General features: G+C 44.5%; 1 protein-coding gene across 4 annotated transcripts in view; it reads left to right on the plus strand.

Annotated features, from left to right (window-relative positions):
- The window catches only part of ABL2 (ABL proto-oncogene 2, non-receptor tyrosine kinase), a gene marked incomplete at both ends in the record, with an annotated part of 44,888 nt that extends 29,197 nt beyond the window's left edge, over positions 1–15,691 (plus strand). Inside the window, 11 exons of one of the 4 annotated variants that reach the window (XM_080348532.1) lie at positions 4,404–4,574; positions 5,274–5,569; positions 6,216–6,488; positions 7,314–7,398; positions 9,054–9,231; positions 9,862–10,046; positions 10,343–10,495; positions 11,865–11,954; positions 13,209–13,382; positions 13,998–14,231; positions 14,547–15,691. In XM_080348532.1, coding sequence (XP_080204658.1) covers positions 4,404–4,574; positions 5,274–5,569; positions 6,216–6,488; positions 7,314–7,398; positions 9,054–9,231; positions 9,862–10,046; positions 10,343–10,495; positions 11,865–11,954; positions 13,209–13,382; positions 13,998–14,231; positions 14,547–15,691 — 2,984 coding nt within the window. Of the gene's footprint in view, positions 1–4,403; positions 4,575–5,273; positions 5,570–6,215; positions 6,489–7,313; positions 7,399–9,053; positions 9,232–9,861; positions 10,047–10,342; positions 10,496–11,864; positions 11,965–13,134; positions 13,388–13,972 lie in introns of all 4 variants that reach the window. The other 3 variants (XM_080348529.1, XM_080348530.1, XM_080348531.1) reach the window with 3 other exon arrangements.
- Positions 15,692–15,981: the final 290 nt, after the last annotated feature.

Below are 15,981 nucleotides of genomic sequence, written 5' to 3' on the forward strand. Positions count from 1 at the left end.
AGCCCTAGTTTCCCTAGCAAATCATATGTTTTTTTGAGAGGTAATTTGGTGGTCTCCTTTTGGAGAGCTGTCCTGAGTCTTACTACATCAGCAAATACGCAGCTCAGAGTGGGTGTACTGTACTGCTCTTGCCCTCTGTTTCTTTCTGAAGTGTTCAAGAGTGTTTACTTGCTCAGTGCTTGTACACTCTTAGACGTGTATTTTCATTCACTGGCATCGTTTCCTGTTGATTCATGTAAGTAGTGCTCTAGCAATGGCATGTGGAGTGGAAAAATGAATCAATCTGGGCGGTCCCTTAATGGGTGATCTGTTTTGTAATTCGTACAGAGGAATTTCTCCAAGGAAACTGTTTGCTTTCTTCCCAAACACTTTGTTGCCTAACTCTTAGTGGCACAAAACTCTGTCTTTATAGCTCATCTCAAAACTGTTTCAGCTTGCAGTCCCCACATCCTCCGTTTGTCCTGCGTTCCCTGGGAAGCTCCACCCTCACTTCCAGCTAATAACCAAGTTAACCCGCAGCTTCATTTTCCCAGTTACTCCTTTGCCCTCTCGGCAGCGCTCGCTTTTTCTTTGGCCTCCAGCCTTGCGAGTGGTGATTGTCTGCGTGGCGGTGTTTGCACTGGCAGTGGCAGCCCAGGACTTCTCAGGTCGAGCAGCCTCTTCTGCTTGTTGCGAAGCGCAGCATGATTGTGGGGACCGTCCTCTTCCAGTCGAGCAGTTACGGCAAAGAGAGCAAGCTGCTCTGCTGCCTTGGCGAGGAAGCCTCTGAACCTGGTGTGAGTTTCACAGGTATGATGCTCAGGGTTTTAATACTGTGCTGTTCCTTTCAGTATCTCTCTAAGTGCTTCGAGGAGGATGTGGGTCCTCTCAAGTCTCTCTTTATCTTGTAGGATGAGATCAGGCATGGGCAGGACTGAGATTACCTGATTTTATGCAGGTTTTAGGACTGTTGAAATGCTTCATTTTTATGAACAGTATTTCAGAAGTAGACACCACTTCAGCACTTGATGTGACTCTAAAATTTAAGATTTAGTATATACTGCCTCCTGCTCTTGGACCAAAGAGGTTGGTAATTTGACAGCACAGGGTGGGAGACAAAACACCCATTACATGTGGGCTGAATAGGAAAAGAATTCATATCCGGAGAGAGGCCAATTGTATTGTGGGAATAAAGGAAAGGAAGGAGATGGGTGAAGCATGACCATGAAATACTTGTACACTAAATGATGATGTAGGTTTTCCACTGTATAGGAAATGAAAGTGGTACTATATGATTTATAGTTAGCCTGTAAAAGGAGCTGGTATAAAACAGAACTTCCCAGCTCATTTCCTTACTCTTGGTGTGAATAGAACTTGCAGACTATTCAGTTGGATTAGTATCATTTGCGATCTGCTTTGGTTATCTTCTTTTCCTTAATGAGGTCTATGTGATTATCATGTTTCTCTGACCTTCCATATCCTTACATATTGGATTGTATAGAACCCACACTGTATCGAGTCACATAGGTTATTATGTAATAATAACCTGCAGTAGGTACGCTGGTGTCCTGGTAAACTCTCCTTTAGTAGATATTGGATAACCTTTACAGTTACTTACGCATCCAAGTCACTCTAAAAATGAAAGCGAAGGAAGTTAGTGAGACATGAACTCTTAAAAGCATTTGATTCTTAGGTGATGTGGTTTTTAGGTAAGCACTGTAGCTAAGTGATTGAAGCTCTTCATCAAACATTAATTTCTGCTGGCTTTTTTTTTTTGTACATAAAATAGTTGTTAAGAACATGTGCCAGCCTCCCAGGCATTCCCGAGGAAGCCATGGTAGCCCGACATCTGTTTGAATCCTGGCTGGCAACCCAGCACAGCCACCACAAGCGGTTTCCTGTGGGCAGGGCTGCTCAGCACTAAGCAGCAGGTAACATCTCTGCTGGTTTTGCCTTGGCCGAAGTGGGCAGGCTTAGCTTGTCCCGGGCTTTGCTGCAGCAGCTCTGAAGCTGAGCTGAGATTTGGCTGGTTCAGGCTTTACCTGTGAGTGCACAGTTAAATGCTGAGCTCTGTGCTGACTGGTAAGCAGGGGTTGGGGGCTCAGTTCATGAGCTTTTCTGACTTGAGAAAGAAACTTAAAGTAGACTTTGATTTAAATCACATATTTTTGTTTAAAGTCTTTCACATTTTAGCAGATGTATAACTGGAAGTAAGAAGTTATTGAAATACCTTTAAGGTATTTGGGAGGTGAAAGGTGGGATATTTTTTGGAAACACTGCCTACTTTTGCATTTGCTCCTTAGCAGAGATGCATGAGTCAGATTTCTTGTATAGCACATCTGCTGAGTGACTTTGCTTAAGGCACTGAAACACTCTAACACAATTCACTGTAGGAATATAAAGAATGCATTATTTAATTAAATATGTATTTCTACTCCATAAAGAGAGCTGGATTTAGGAACGGGTGTTCTTTCCTGGCACTTCACAACTGGACATGCATATGCACATACCAAACCCTAAAAAAAATAACAGCGGGATGTTGCTATAATATAGTAATGCAGGTAGTTGAGCAGACACTGGGATTTCCTCTCTTTCCCAGGATAGCACGCAGTCTGATGGGTTAGTATATTGTAAAACTAGTTGTGTTTGATGGTTAGGAGCAAGAAGCGTATGTGAATATTGTATCCACAGACAATGCCATCAAAGAAGTGACATGTTGGTACCTTAATGTCTCTAGTCACTTCTGTCCTTGCTAAGAGAACTAGGGTGCTACTTCAGCGAGGCTTGGGAGGTAGGTTATTAATTAGTTATGAGGTGAGCAGGTTATACGAGCAATATAACTCTGAATGATCACGAGAAATGCAGTGAAAAGCCACTTAGTTATGTGTTTAAAAACAAAGCAGAAAAAAGCTCAACCAGTTACTTTGTCATGTACCTACAAAACAGTAGAAAGATTGCATATAGCTGCCGGGAAGCCCCGTGTCCTCATTTTCCAGGCCTGAGCTCTGTCCTGTGACACAGATTTGGCATCTGTTTGCCTGTTACTTGGCACAGGCCTCTTCCTGTTTTGTGTCTCACTGACTTCTCAGTTTTCCTGCCCTGTATTGCATTGGAGCTCTTTGTTCTCTTTTAAAGTGCTTTATAGACAGGCTCTCGCTTATGAATGTAAATCTCACAGGAGTGCAGGAACGGGGGGGACATTATATACACACAGTCTCATGCTGTGGTCTGCTTAAAAATATCCTCAGCCTGACTTCTCAGCCCCTCAGAAATGCGCCAAGGCAATGATTGTAAAGTGAAGAAAGCATCCAGTCTTTAAAGAGGACTTTTTTATGTTTAGTGCATTTACTTAAATATTTTTACAGTGAATTTCCATAAGTTCAACAAGAGAATTTGGAAATACATATTGAGACAGGAACTTGTGTCAGTTGTACCATCAGAGAAAATATTTATATCTTTACCCCTTCATATTTTTTGCCCCCTTGAGCAGCTCACATGTATGAAACTGCATCACTTGCTCTTTCTTTTGTCTTAATATTGAAATTTATTCTGCTACATGTTCCTGGAAAACCTCTCTACAGGTTAGAAAGCCAATGATAGTCTTGGCGTGGACCAATTAAGTGTTCAGACAGTTTTGCTTTTTACTACATTTTTTTCCAAAACCCTGTGTATTTAGATTATTTTTTGTGGTCACAGAGACTGTGGAGACTTTTGTCTATAAAAGAGTTCTGATTCTTTCCCTCCACTCCCTTGTACTATCAAAATTGCACCATTAAAACAGCCAAACAGAACTGCCTGGCTATTCAGAAACACAGGTACTAAATACCTGGTACCATCCGTGCTACTTTCTGTTCCTGTCAGTTTTCCACCTCTTCTTTACACAGCCTTGAAATGTATCACAAATCACCATAATTGCTGCTAATACTGAATCAGTTGCTGTCCCAACCTATAGATCACATGTACCATAATTTAGTCCATCTTACCTGTATTTGCAATATTGGTTTCAGATGCAAGCTGTCTGCTTCAGCTGCAGAAATGATGAAGACATAAAACACAGCATTTCAGTATTAAATGTTTCCTTCACTACTTACGTCATTTTAAAAAGTACTTTTTATTTTCTTATCCATTTTTTCAATCTGTGAATGCTTAAATACTTTCAAATAGTAATATATATCATATAATAAATATTAAATAGAAATTTTATATACATAGTTTGCTACTTGGTTTATAGGCAGCTAATCACCTTCTCTAGCCTGTTAGAAGTAACTTGTAGGATCAAGAGTCAGCAAAGTGGGTATTGAAAACCACCAATCTCAGATGTGCCGGTGTGGTGTTCCCTCTCCATAAAGAGCTCTGCTGTGCACTGGGTTTTGGTCTATTCACAACTGTACACAAAGTAATTTCCTCTTCTGTTCTTTCTTCAGAGGCCCTGCACCGCCCCTATGGTTGCGATGTCGAGCCCCAGGCACTGAATGAAGCCATCAGATGGAGCTCCAAGGAGAACCTGCTTGGAGCCACTGAGAGCGACCCCAATCTCTTTGTTGCACTTTACGATTTTGTAGCAAGCGGCGACAACACACTCAGCATCACCAAAGGTGAGGCTGTGAATGCAGAGCTGCTACTAGGTTGAAAAATTAGCAAGAGGGAACAGAATCCTTCCCCAGATAGGAATAGGAATGAGTGCAGTTAGAGAAGATTATTCTCTAAACCTATGATTATAAGCAGACGGTCTCTCTCTCACTTGTGTTGGAGGGACACCTGCCGGGCAGTTCTCCTGGTACAGATACGGGTTTGTGTAACAGTTGTTGCTCTTTGCTCCCCAAATCACTGGCTGCAGAGAGGAAAACCTTTGCATTATTGATGATAACAAAATTCAGCACTTTCAGCTGGGACAAAATCCAGAATTATGAAATGCACAGAGATTTTCTGTTTCTGCTCAGTACGTGTATCAGGATATGACCTGCTGTAGAACTCTGTTAAATCACATGCCATTAGAGGCTTCAAAAAGGATACAAACCTCATCCCTCCAAGAAAAAAAGTCCTTCTAGTCTAAAAAGCTGGACTACGGGAAGTTTTTTGAGTTCAGTCACTCACACTGCAGAAAATTAGGGAAAAGTATCCTAAGTATTCCATCTGAAACTTTACTTTGTAAATACTTTATATAAAGCAGTGTAGTTATAAGATCACTGCTGCAGATTTTTATTGTTAAACCCAGGCTTAGTCAGCTGATGGTGAGTGTATCCCTTAATGAGACCTGATAGATTGCACTGTGCTTATTTTCTTTCTGGTCACAGGTGAGAAGTTGCGAGTCCTGGGTTACAACCAGAATGGTGAATGGAGTGAGGTACGTTCGAAGAACGGGCAGGGCTGGGTACCAAGCAACTACATCACGCCGGTGAACAGCCTGGAAAAGCATTCGTGGTACCACGGGCCAGTGTCCCGCAGCGCAGCGGAGTATCTGTTGAGCAGCCTCATCAATGGCAGCTTCCTGGTTCGTGAAAGCGAGAGCAGCCCAGGGCAGCTGTCCATCTCGCTCAGGTACGAAGGACGTGTTTACCACTACAGGATCAATACCACCTCAGATGGAAAGGTGAGGATCTCTGGATAATGCTGTGGGGAGAGGAAATAGGGATATTAATTAGGAGGTGGTGCAGAATCTCAGGTTGCAGACTGTTAAGAGAGGGGTGTATGTGAGAGAAAATAGGTCCACTGGTTGATTAGTATAAAAAAAGAACACATATGCCAAGAGTTTGGCGGTAACTCATTGAACGGCACTTTGGAAGAAGCGCAGATGGTACTTTTCCTGGCGGAAGGCAGCTAGGGAGCAAAGCAGTTGTAGTTTGATGCGACGCCACTTAGAACAAGCAGAGCTTTGATAAGTCAGCAGTTTTGATCAGCATTTTTGAAGCCTTGATCAAATAGCAGTACAATGTGTTGAGTGATGCAGACATTGGCCTTGCAGTTGGCTGCAAGAATTGCAGTTTCTAGTCCTGTAAAGTGTGAGGCAGCAGACAGCACTGCTCTCAAGTGATAGCTTAGATCTGGCTGCCTTCTGCAGGTAAGAATCCCAGAGATTAACATTAATTTGCCCAGCAACACAACAAATATTCCAAAGTCTGGTTCCCTTACCTTTTTTTCCCTTTTAAACCTGCTAGAATGTTTTTACCTGTTTCCCAGTGTTTCTGAGAGCTTCCAGCTGCCTTCATTTAAGTAGATTCCTGGCTTGTTCTTCACAGGTATATGTGACAGCAGAAAGCCGTTTCAGCACGCTAGCAGAGCTAGTGCACCATCACTCGACGGTAGCAGATGGACTGGTGACAACTTTGCATTACCCAGCACCCAAGTGCAATAAGCCCACTGTCTATGGAGTGTCCCCCATCCACGACAAGTGGGAGATGGAGCGGACTGACATCACCATGAAGCACAAACTCGGGGGAGGGCAGTATGGCGAGGTGTACGTTGGTGTCTGGAAGAAATACAATCTCACAGTTGCTGTGAAAACATTAAAGGTGAGTTTTCAGACTGTTTTGCGCTGTTTGTTTGGTTGCCATTTATGATAAGGGTAAGGAAATAGTAACATTCTCAGTTATCTCTCCTAATGATATGATTATCAGCAAATGGACTGTGCTGATATGCATAAAATCCATGCTTGAGAGTAGCTTTGCAGAACAAAGCTTATCAAACTTGCACCAGTGCATGTGGCTTAGAAACAAATTAGAATTTGCCCAGCAAGCACCTGCAGGAACTGCATGTCCATGTCCTGTACCATTTACTTACCAAGTCCTCTTCTCTCAGAAGAGCCATGGAAGCTTTAAGAAATCAAAGGTGTTTGAAATAGCTTCTACAGCCTCTCCCCTACTCCTGGAAAAAATCAGCTTCTCCATTTATCTTTCTTTTCAAAGCTTTCTGTTTAACATTAACAGCTACAGTTCAGGGGGATTGGCCTAGATGATCTTTTGAGGTCCCTTCCAACCTTAACATTCTGTGATTCTGTGATTCTACATACCCACTAAGTAAGGGACCTTTCAAGCGTAATTTTTATAACTTGGCAGGGGAACTAAGTCAGTGGCCCTGACAATCTTCCTCTGACCAGCCACAACAGCTACGGAACAAGAAAGCCCAGCACTCTCTGGGTACTGTGGATCTGTGGCTTGGCCACGCTGCAGGCCAGCCAGGCAGCTTTTCGGGGATGTTGTATTTTGCTTTGGTAAAAGCCAAACCAGCAGAATGGAGTTAAGGATTCCAACACTGATATTCAGCTCAGATACCTGGTGTTCAGCAGACATTGGTCATGGTAATGAATTGTCCTTTCTTTTGCCTTTCCGTTTATCTAGGAAGATACCATGGAGGTGGAAGAGTTCTTGAAAGAAGCTGCTGTGATGAAAGAGATCAAGCACCCGAATCTAGTGCAGTTGTTAGGTTAGTGGAATTCCTTACTCTTTCTTTTTTCACTTGAGTTTCTGCCAAAATGAAATCTATCTTGTTTGAAAACAGTGGCAGACTTTCTGTATTTACATAACCTTTTTAATCAGGTCAGGTTATGGGGTAGTATTTTTGACAGCTTATTCCCTTATGTAATATTGGAGCTAACAGACACTAACTTTAAATAAATCATCAAATATAGTCACTTACATTAGTAGACAACTTTGCTGTTGATGCACGACTATGCATTATATAAAGTTTGCGCCTAGTTAGTTTGTGCCTTAGATATATTCCAGAGTTCAGTTATCAGGGCCAGATTCCTTTTCTGCTGTGTTAAATCAGATTTACAAAATTATTTTCCATTACTTATTTTTCTGATAGAACAGAACAAAATCATAAGAAAATTCAAAGTGAAAGAAAAAATATATTCGAAGCACAACAAATACCGTTCTCTATACTCCTTAAATCAGAGATGTTTATAGAAAAGCTGCGCTGAATAGAACAAATTGGTCCGAAATTAAGCAGAAGACAGCCAGATGACTGCTGCTATAGGGGACTCTGTTTATCACCAAATAAGTGCATGAGGTCAAGGCAGTGGAGATGCAGGTTGGATCAAACAGCACATGGATGGAAGAAATCTGCAGGCCTTACAGCGTGGCTGTGCCCCATTTGTTGAGCTGGCACGTGCGTGGTATGAGGATCGCTATTAAATGGTCTGCATAGCTGTTAATTCTACACGTACAAAGATTCTTATGGAGACACCCTAAACCTTTACTAGTGCTTAGTTGCCTCTAGACTTTTGCTGTTCTCAGGAGCAAAGCTGTCAAGCCAAGCCTAGAATGAAAGGAGAAATGTGAAGAATGTGAAGGCTTTTAATAACAGCAACTATTCTCATTTAAGAAATGGGCACAGATGAAGTAGCTGCCCAACCCTGTCTGATTACACGAGCAGAAACTAAAATATTTCTCATCAAAGAGACGCACTTTTGCTCTTTCTGATGCACAGTGTAGTTGTGTTTCACTCCTGTATGTGTGTAATGGTATAAAGAGGCATTCAGCAGTGCTGCGGTGGGAGCTGGCAGAGATTTGACATGAGTATCCTGTTGCCCTCCTCCTCCACTTTGCAGATAATTGCGGTGACTGTAGCGAGTAGTCATCTGCGGAATGTGTGAGAATGCTGCTTTGGGAGCAGGTCCCACCATGCCGATCCCTTCCCCTGCACACATGGGAGTGCTCCACATTGCTCTGTAGTGACATGGCAGTCTGGAAATCTTGTCAGTTGACAGGTACCTATGGCCAGTTGGCCGCTCTTTAGCTTTATGAAGGAGGAGAGGGCAAGAAAAGCAAATCACATGCATTAAAATTTCATTCTGCAACCCTCCAAAGAACAGATAATCTTTATGTATATTGTTTAGAAATAGCAACGATAGACATGTTTCTCTTTATCCATAAAGTGGATGGACAGATAAACAGACAGAAGCACTGAATTTTAAGTTGGGCTGCATTGATCTGGGTTTTGTAGATGGAAGTCTCCATGTTTTGGAGAAATGCTCCTGGTTACAAAATGCAACAAATGGCTATTAAATCAGGAGTAGTGCTAAGCTAGGGAAGAATGGGAAGCTTTATTCATATGCTCCCCCTCCTCCCTTCTAGGTGTGTGTACCCTGGAGCCTCCCTTCTACATCGTGACAGAATATATGCCCTACGGGAACCTGCTGGACTATTTACGGGAATGCAACCGGGAGGAAGTGAGTGCTGTGGTGCTACTCTACATGGCCACCCAGATCTCCTCTGCTATGGAGTACCTGGAGAAGAAGAACTTCATTCACAGGTGAGTAAAATCACACTGAGCTGGTACAATCTCAGATTGTAATGATGAACAGGCCACTGGCATGATAGCCCAGGAATTCTTCTTTTTGGGGATGTTTCTTCCAGATTTAGGTTTCACACTGGGGTATCCATTGGCTGTTTTGGTTTCAATAGTGTCTTGCAATTCCTTCTGCCCATGACTTTCATAGCAGACTTACAGTCTTGTGCCTAACTGCCTGACAGCTATGGAAGTTGGTGGTGTCCTGTTCCAATGTACCCTCTTTGTGTAGGGCATTGTCAGTCACTATGTTCTATTTTAATCCAGTCAGATAAAGCCTTGCCATAAAGCTGTTACCAGTGTGTGACGAGATGCTGATCTCATCCTATTCTTAGGAAACATAAACTTCTCATCATAACTGCTACCATTACTGGAAATTTAATAGAAAATGAACCCTAATCTTGACTTACTGTTTGCTCCTAAAAGTCCACTCAGTGCCTGACACTGTTGGGAGCAAAGCTCACATGGCCTTTGCTGCATAAAGAGGGTGCTTTTCAATTCAGAAGGGAGGGACAGGCTATACAACCAGAAGACTATATTCAGAAGCCCAGCTCTTGCTCCAGTAAAGGAGTTTGCTTGTTTTCCTCTATACAGGGACTTGGCAGCGCGGAACTGCTTAGTTGGAGAAAATCACGTGGTGAAGGTGGCCGACTTTGGCTTAAGTCGGCTTATGACTGGAGATACCTACACAGCTCATGCTGGAGCCAAGTTCCCGATCAAATGGACTGCTCCCGAGAGCCTGGCCTATAACACCTTTTCAATCAAATCAGACGTGTGGGGTAAGAAAATTCCACTTCACTGGTCTGTTCTGTTTTGTTTTGTTTTTCTTTGCCAGCCTACATAGTAACTTGCCTTCTGGCTTGGGCAGCAACATGTAGGGAGGAGACAGTCACATGCCAGGCCACAGCTTCATGAATCAACAGTATTTTTATCATGTCATGTCTTCATCTAGACTGGCCTGGAATATCTGCAAGAAAGAGATGCTGCCTCAAGCTGCAGTACAGGCCACAATGTCATGAGCAACACAAGAAGAGGGCAGATGTATGACCAGGCATTCTCTTTTTTCTAATTCCAGCCTTTGGGGTGCTGTTGTGGGAAATTGCCACCTATGGGATGTCACCATACCCAGGCATTGACCTCTCTCAGGTGTATGATCTGCTGGAAAAGGGCTATCGGATGGAACAACCCGAGGGGTGCCCTCCAAAGGTTTACGAACTGATGAGGGCATGTGAGTATCTTCTTCCAGTTTGGGGGACAAAGCATGGGAGGGGTGGGAGAAATCTGTAGTTAACTTTGAAGTCCTTGCTTCTTATGTGCCACTTTGTTAGCTAATGTAGCCCTGTCACCTGAGATGGTACCTGGTTACTGATGCAAAATGAGTCTGGTCTCTAGGGAACAAGAACTGTCATCTCTGAGTACAGCTAGATAGCACTTAGTTGACAAGGTGTTGCACAAAACACATTCTCCAAGCACACCATGAAAAGCTCCCTAGTGCTTCATAACAGACTGAAAAAACACTAATATAAAAATAAAAGATAAAGGAAGAGAGCAACAGCATTTAAGAACATTGCCGATCTCCTTCCATCCCACAAGAGAATATCCTGGGCAAAAGGCTGAAGATCCTAGGAAGCAAACGAGGCCGTGCTGCTGGATAAGGTAAACAGCTCTGAGCAGAGAGACCCTGTCAGTGTGACCAGGGTGGGAAGAGCCTCCTCGATGCTAACTCAGGCATCTGTGTGGCCCTCAAGGGACAACACAGACAAACTGGGGCGTACGAGGCCATTCGGCAGCCTGTCTCCAGCAATGCCTGATCCCCAGCGTGTCAAGGAAAGTCAGGGTGGAACTTCAGTTATGAAACAAAGAAGCTGGGTGACAATGAAGGATATTGCTTCAAAAAAAAAAAAAAGCCAAAACCAACCTTCAGAAAGCTGACAAAAGCAGGAAATTCATATGATATTAATGCCACCTAAAATGAGCAGAATGCCAGTCGCTTTCCAGACACTATGGTGATACGAACTGAAAGAGCTTCTAGAACACATTCCCTTAGTGCAGATTTCTAACTACAGAAATCGCATTTTTTGTCACGATACCCTTCCATAACTTTCCAAGCTCCATCACAGACCAATGCACTCTCCTCTTTCCCCCACAGGGTGAACACATTCTCCTTTTGGAAGGCTCTGCCTGAATTTCAGTATTAAGAGCATGTGACCAGGATGTTTGTTGCCTGGAACTCTGCACACACAGTTACCTGTGACTGGGCTAGATGTGTTCAGTCCAAACAGCCAGGGTAGCAAACATGGAATTCTTTGCCCAAGAAATTCAGAGAGAGGAACAGGAAGATGAGAAAAAGCTGTGGAGTTGGCAGAGAACGGAGTTTTTAGAATTGTTTCCTTCCTCTCAAGATCTGTTTGTTAGGATACAGTAGGGTGACTCACTGCTGCTGTGAATTAATATCTGTGAACGACTCTAAAGCCTGTTCAGTAGTAGGACATTGCGCCTGACTACAGCTGAGGAAGCTTAGGTGCTTTCTGTCTCTTTGGACAGAGTAAAAAGTTATCTTCAGGCACTGAGACTTCCTCTGCTTTCTCACATTACAGGTTGGAAATGGAACCCGCCAGACCGACCATCCTTTGCTGAGACCCACCAGGCTTTTGAAACCATGTTCCATGACTCGAGCATCTCAGAGGGTGAGAGTCTGTGTTGCTTTATTTCTGCAGGTCATCCCTCAAGTGCTGTGTCCCATGGATGGGCCTTCAAGGCTCATCTGCTGGCAGTGGAGGTTGTGATGAAGCTTTATCCCTTTCTTAATTTCTTAACCATAAGTGGGTAAATACATTATCTTTGTCGCTGCACAAATACTGAATAAATTTTAGAGATATACCAGTGCAGGGGTCAGTATAGTTTCCTTTGACCCCTAAGATGCCAAAGAGTTAATTTAAAGAATATTGTCCTCTCTGTTAGAGGAAGTCTTTTGTTTCCCAGACTGAAGAGTAAGGAATGGCAAGTGATGCTGAGAGAGAAAGATGTATGGGTATCACAGTCCTTTGCTGATGGCAGCAGTTAGATCATGAAATATTATTCCCCAGCCTTCATTTTCAAAAGGTGTGCCTTAATCTCTGGATTTTCTACCTAGGTACTTCTAGGACCTAATCTGTGCAACTCAGGCCTCAAATATAATAAACTAATAGGTAAATACTAGTGAGCAGTGTGATATTAGACAGCAGGGAAGCAGAAATGTCTAAGCATCTTTCTGAATTTTTAAATTAAATATTAAGCTGATCCATCCATCTTCCTACTACAGAAAAAACACATCCGATTGAATTCTACCAGGGAGGATCTAGAATAGGCACATCGAGTAACCCACACAAATGCCAACCTGCATGTGAACAGGAGGTTGTGGGAGCTTTTCTGGCGTAGTGATTATTTTTTTTTTAACCACTTACCTTGCGTTGTTGGTGAGACAGAAACACGCAGCCTTCATTTCCAATAGGGAGGTGCGGTATTTTGCCTCCAGCAAAGCAGCTTAGATCCAGATCGAGACAGGATGCAACTTCCGGGGGAACTCAGGAGCATCAACAGGAGGCACCTTCATTAAAAACAGAGGCAAATGCATTCAGTGCTGGCTTTAGCTCTTGGGCAGCCCTTAACCCCAGAGAGAGCTGGGTTCATACCAGACCTCTTGTACACATCCTACCACTGAGGTTTTTTGATGAATTTATGAAGACGTGGATGAGTTTGAAAGCATTACAAAAAACATATTACTTACGCTGATTACCTCTGGATTTGAGGACAAACTAAATCCATAAACTATGCATTTCTCAGTCATGTATCTCTTCCTGCCAGTCTGGATTTGCAGTGAAGACCCAGGTTTTATTTTCCTCTGCCGGTCTCTGTTCCTAATATTCCTTTTATAATTTTGCTTTTTCTTATTCCCTTTACAGAAGTAGCAGAGGAGCTTGGAAGAACAGCCTCCTCCTCATCCATAGTTCCTTACTTGCCCCGGTTACCCATGCTTCCCTCCAAGACCAGAACGCTGAAGAAACAGGCAGAGAACAAGGAGAACATTGAGGGAACACAAGATCCAACGGAGCACTCGGCTTCCAGCTCAGCACCAGGTATGGGCACTGGGACAGTGGCAATGAGGCCACCTGCTCTGGGACAGGCTTGCTGCTGGTGTAAATGGCCAGAGAAACAGGAGAAAACCGACCAATGCGACGTGGGTAGGTGCTCTGTGCTGCTCTGTCATTAGGGCTGTTGGTCACCCCGGCAGCCCAATTACTTATGAACAACTAGAAAACAGTACAGCTTGTTTAATGTTCTTTCAGTAAATCCCATTGTATTTTTTCTTTTAAATTTAGTTTTGCTGCTTCTTTTAAAAACTACAGCTTCAAAACTAAATTTGACAGTGTAACAAGATATTTTCTTTTATACTTACTGTATGTGGGAAAGGAGGAGAAACACTACAGGAAGGGAATAAGAAACTGTAAGAAAAGAACAACTTCACTTTCACCTGAACTCTCTTCTAAGTAGCCTCCCCAGTACAGATAACAGAGAAACAAACTCAAAAGCACACCAGCCACGCACAAAAATATAAGTGCTGATTTCTTCTCTCAGTCTCTTTCTGCAGAACCTGGGCAGCTAAACACACCAGGCCCGTAAAGCCCACTGCAGGACAGGGAGGCAGAAGTAGAAATTGATTTTGCAGATTCACACTTGTTTCTTCTGTCCAGGTTTTATCAGAAGCACGCAGCCAAGCAGCGGGTCTCCCGCGCTGCCTCGCAAGCAGAGGGACAAGTCGCCCAGCAGCCTGTTGGAAGATGCCAAAGAGACCACTTTCACCAGGGACAGGAAAGGCGGCTTCTTCAGCTCCTTTATGAAGAAGAGGAATGCTCCCACGCCTCCCAAGCGCAGCAGTTCCTTCCGGGAAATGGAGAATCAGCCCCATAAGAAATACGAGCTGACGGGTAACTTTTCATCTGTTGCTTCCTTGCAGCACGTGGACGGGTTCTCTTTTCCTCCCGCGCAGCAGGACGCAAGCCTGGCACCACCCAAGTGCTATGGTGGGGGCTTTGTGCAGAGGACCTTCTACAATGATGACGGCACTGGTACCAGCAGCGGTGGGGGCGTAAGCACCGGTGGTGGGTGGTCGGGCATCACTGGCTTCTTTACACCGCGCTTGATTAAAAAGACACTGGGTTTACGAGCAGGAAAACCCACTGGCAGTGAAGAAGCTTCAAAGCCTTTTCCAAGGTCAAACTCTACATCTTCCATGTCCTCAGGGCTCCCAGAGCAGGATAGGATGGCAATGACCCTTCCCAGAAATTCCCAGAGGTCAAAAATCCAGCTGGAACGGACAGTGTCCACCTCTTCTCAGCCCGATGAGAGCACGGGGAGGGCCAGTGACCTGCTTCCCAAAAGGTTTGAAGAAGGCCCTGCTTTGACCAGAGAGAGACCAAAAGCAAAACTCTTGCCGCGGGGTGCCACAGCGCTCCCCTTCCGAACCCCCTCCGGATCGGAAGAGAAGGAGAGCCCAGGGCTAGCAGCAGCTCCTAAGGGCAAAGAAAAAAACAGTGGCCCATGGCAAGGGGCCCTTGAGGATGGCGAGAGACCGGGGTGGTCATCTCCAGGAAAGGCTGCAGCAATACTTCCAACCACTCATAACCACAAAGTGCCAGTCCTAATCTCACCCACTCTAAAACACACTCCAGCAGACGTGCAGCTCATTGGCACAGACTCTCAGGGTAACAAATTTAAGCTCTTATCTGAGCATCAGGTCACTTCTTCTGGCGACAGGGACCGGCCCAGACGGGTAAAACCAAAGTGTGCTCCACCTCCACCACCAGTGATGAGGCTCCTACAACAGCCAGCTGCCTGCTCAGATGCAGCAGAAGAGCTGAGCAACGCGGCGGGAGCGCAGCACGGACTGGATTCGAGCGATGGGAGTAAGAAGGCAGCAGCAGCAGCACCTGTTGGTGGAAAGTCTGGGAGGCCCGTGATGCCTCCACCTCAAGTGCCTCTGTCATCGTCTTCCACCTCCCCAGTGAAAATGGCCAATGGCACAGCTGGTGCAAAAGTAGCGCTAAGAAAGACCAAACAGGCAGCCGAGAAAATCTCCGCAGACAAAATCAGCAAGGAAGCGCTGCTGGAATGCGCAGATCTTCTCTCAAGTGCCATCGCCGAGCCAACACCAAACAGCCAGCTGGTGGACACGGGGCACCAGCTCCTGGATTACTGCTCAGGCTACGTGGACTGCATCCCGCATACACGCAACAAATTTGCCTTCCGGGAAGCTGTGAGCAAACTGGAACTCAGCCTGCAGGAACTGCAGGTGTCCTCAACAGCTGCTGGGGTCCCTGGGGCAAACCCCGTCCTTAATAACTTATTGTCATGCGTCCAAGAAATCAGCGATGTGGTGCAAAGGTAGCTACTGTCAATCTGGGTAAGAGAATTACAGGCGGGGAGGGGGGGACTTTTTTTCTGTACTGATGCTTTCAAAAGGAAAGACTGATACTTGAGTATGTGAAGTACCTCAGATCACTGAGTTCTCCTCACGTTTACAGGTTCATCTCAAAAAAGAAAAGGGGGATGGAAGGGGTAGATTAAAGCTGTAAAGGGGCGGAACATCAAGTATCTGTCCCTACCTTGTCACTCTGATCTGCTCAGTGTGGCGAGGGAAGTCTTTGCTCTCCCCTCGGAGAGGCAGGAGAATTGATG

Source organism: Nesoenas mayeri (assembly GCF_963082525.1).
Source record: "Nesoenas mayeri genome assembly, chromosome: 8".
Lineage (NCBI taxonomy): Eukaryota > Metazoa > Chordata > Aves > Columbiformes > Columbidae > Nesoenas > Nesoenas mayeri.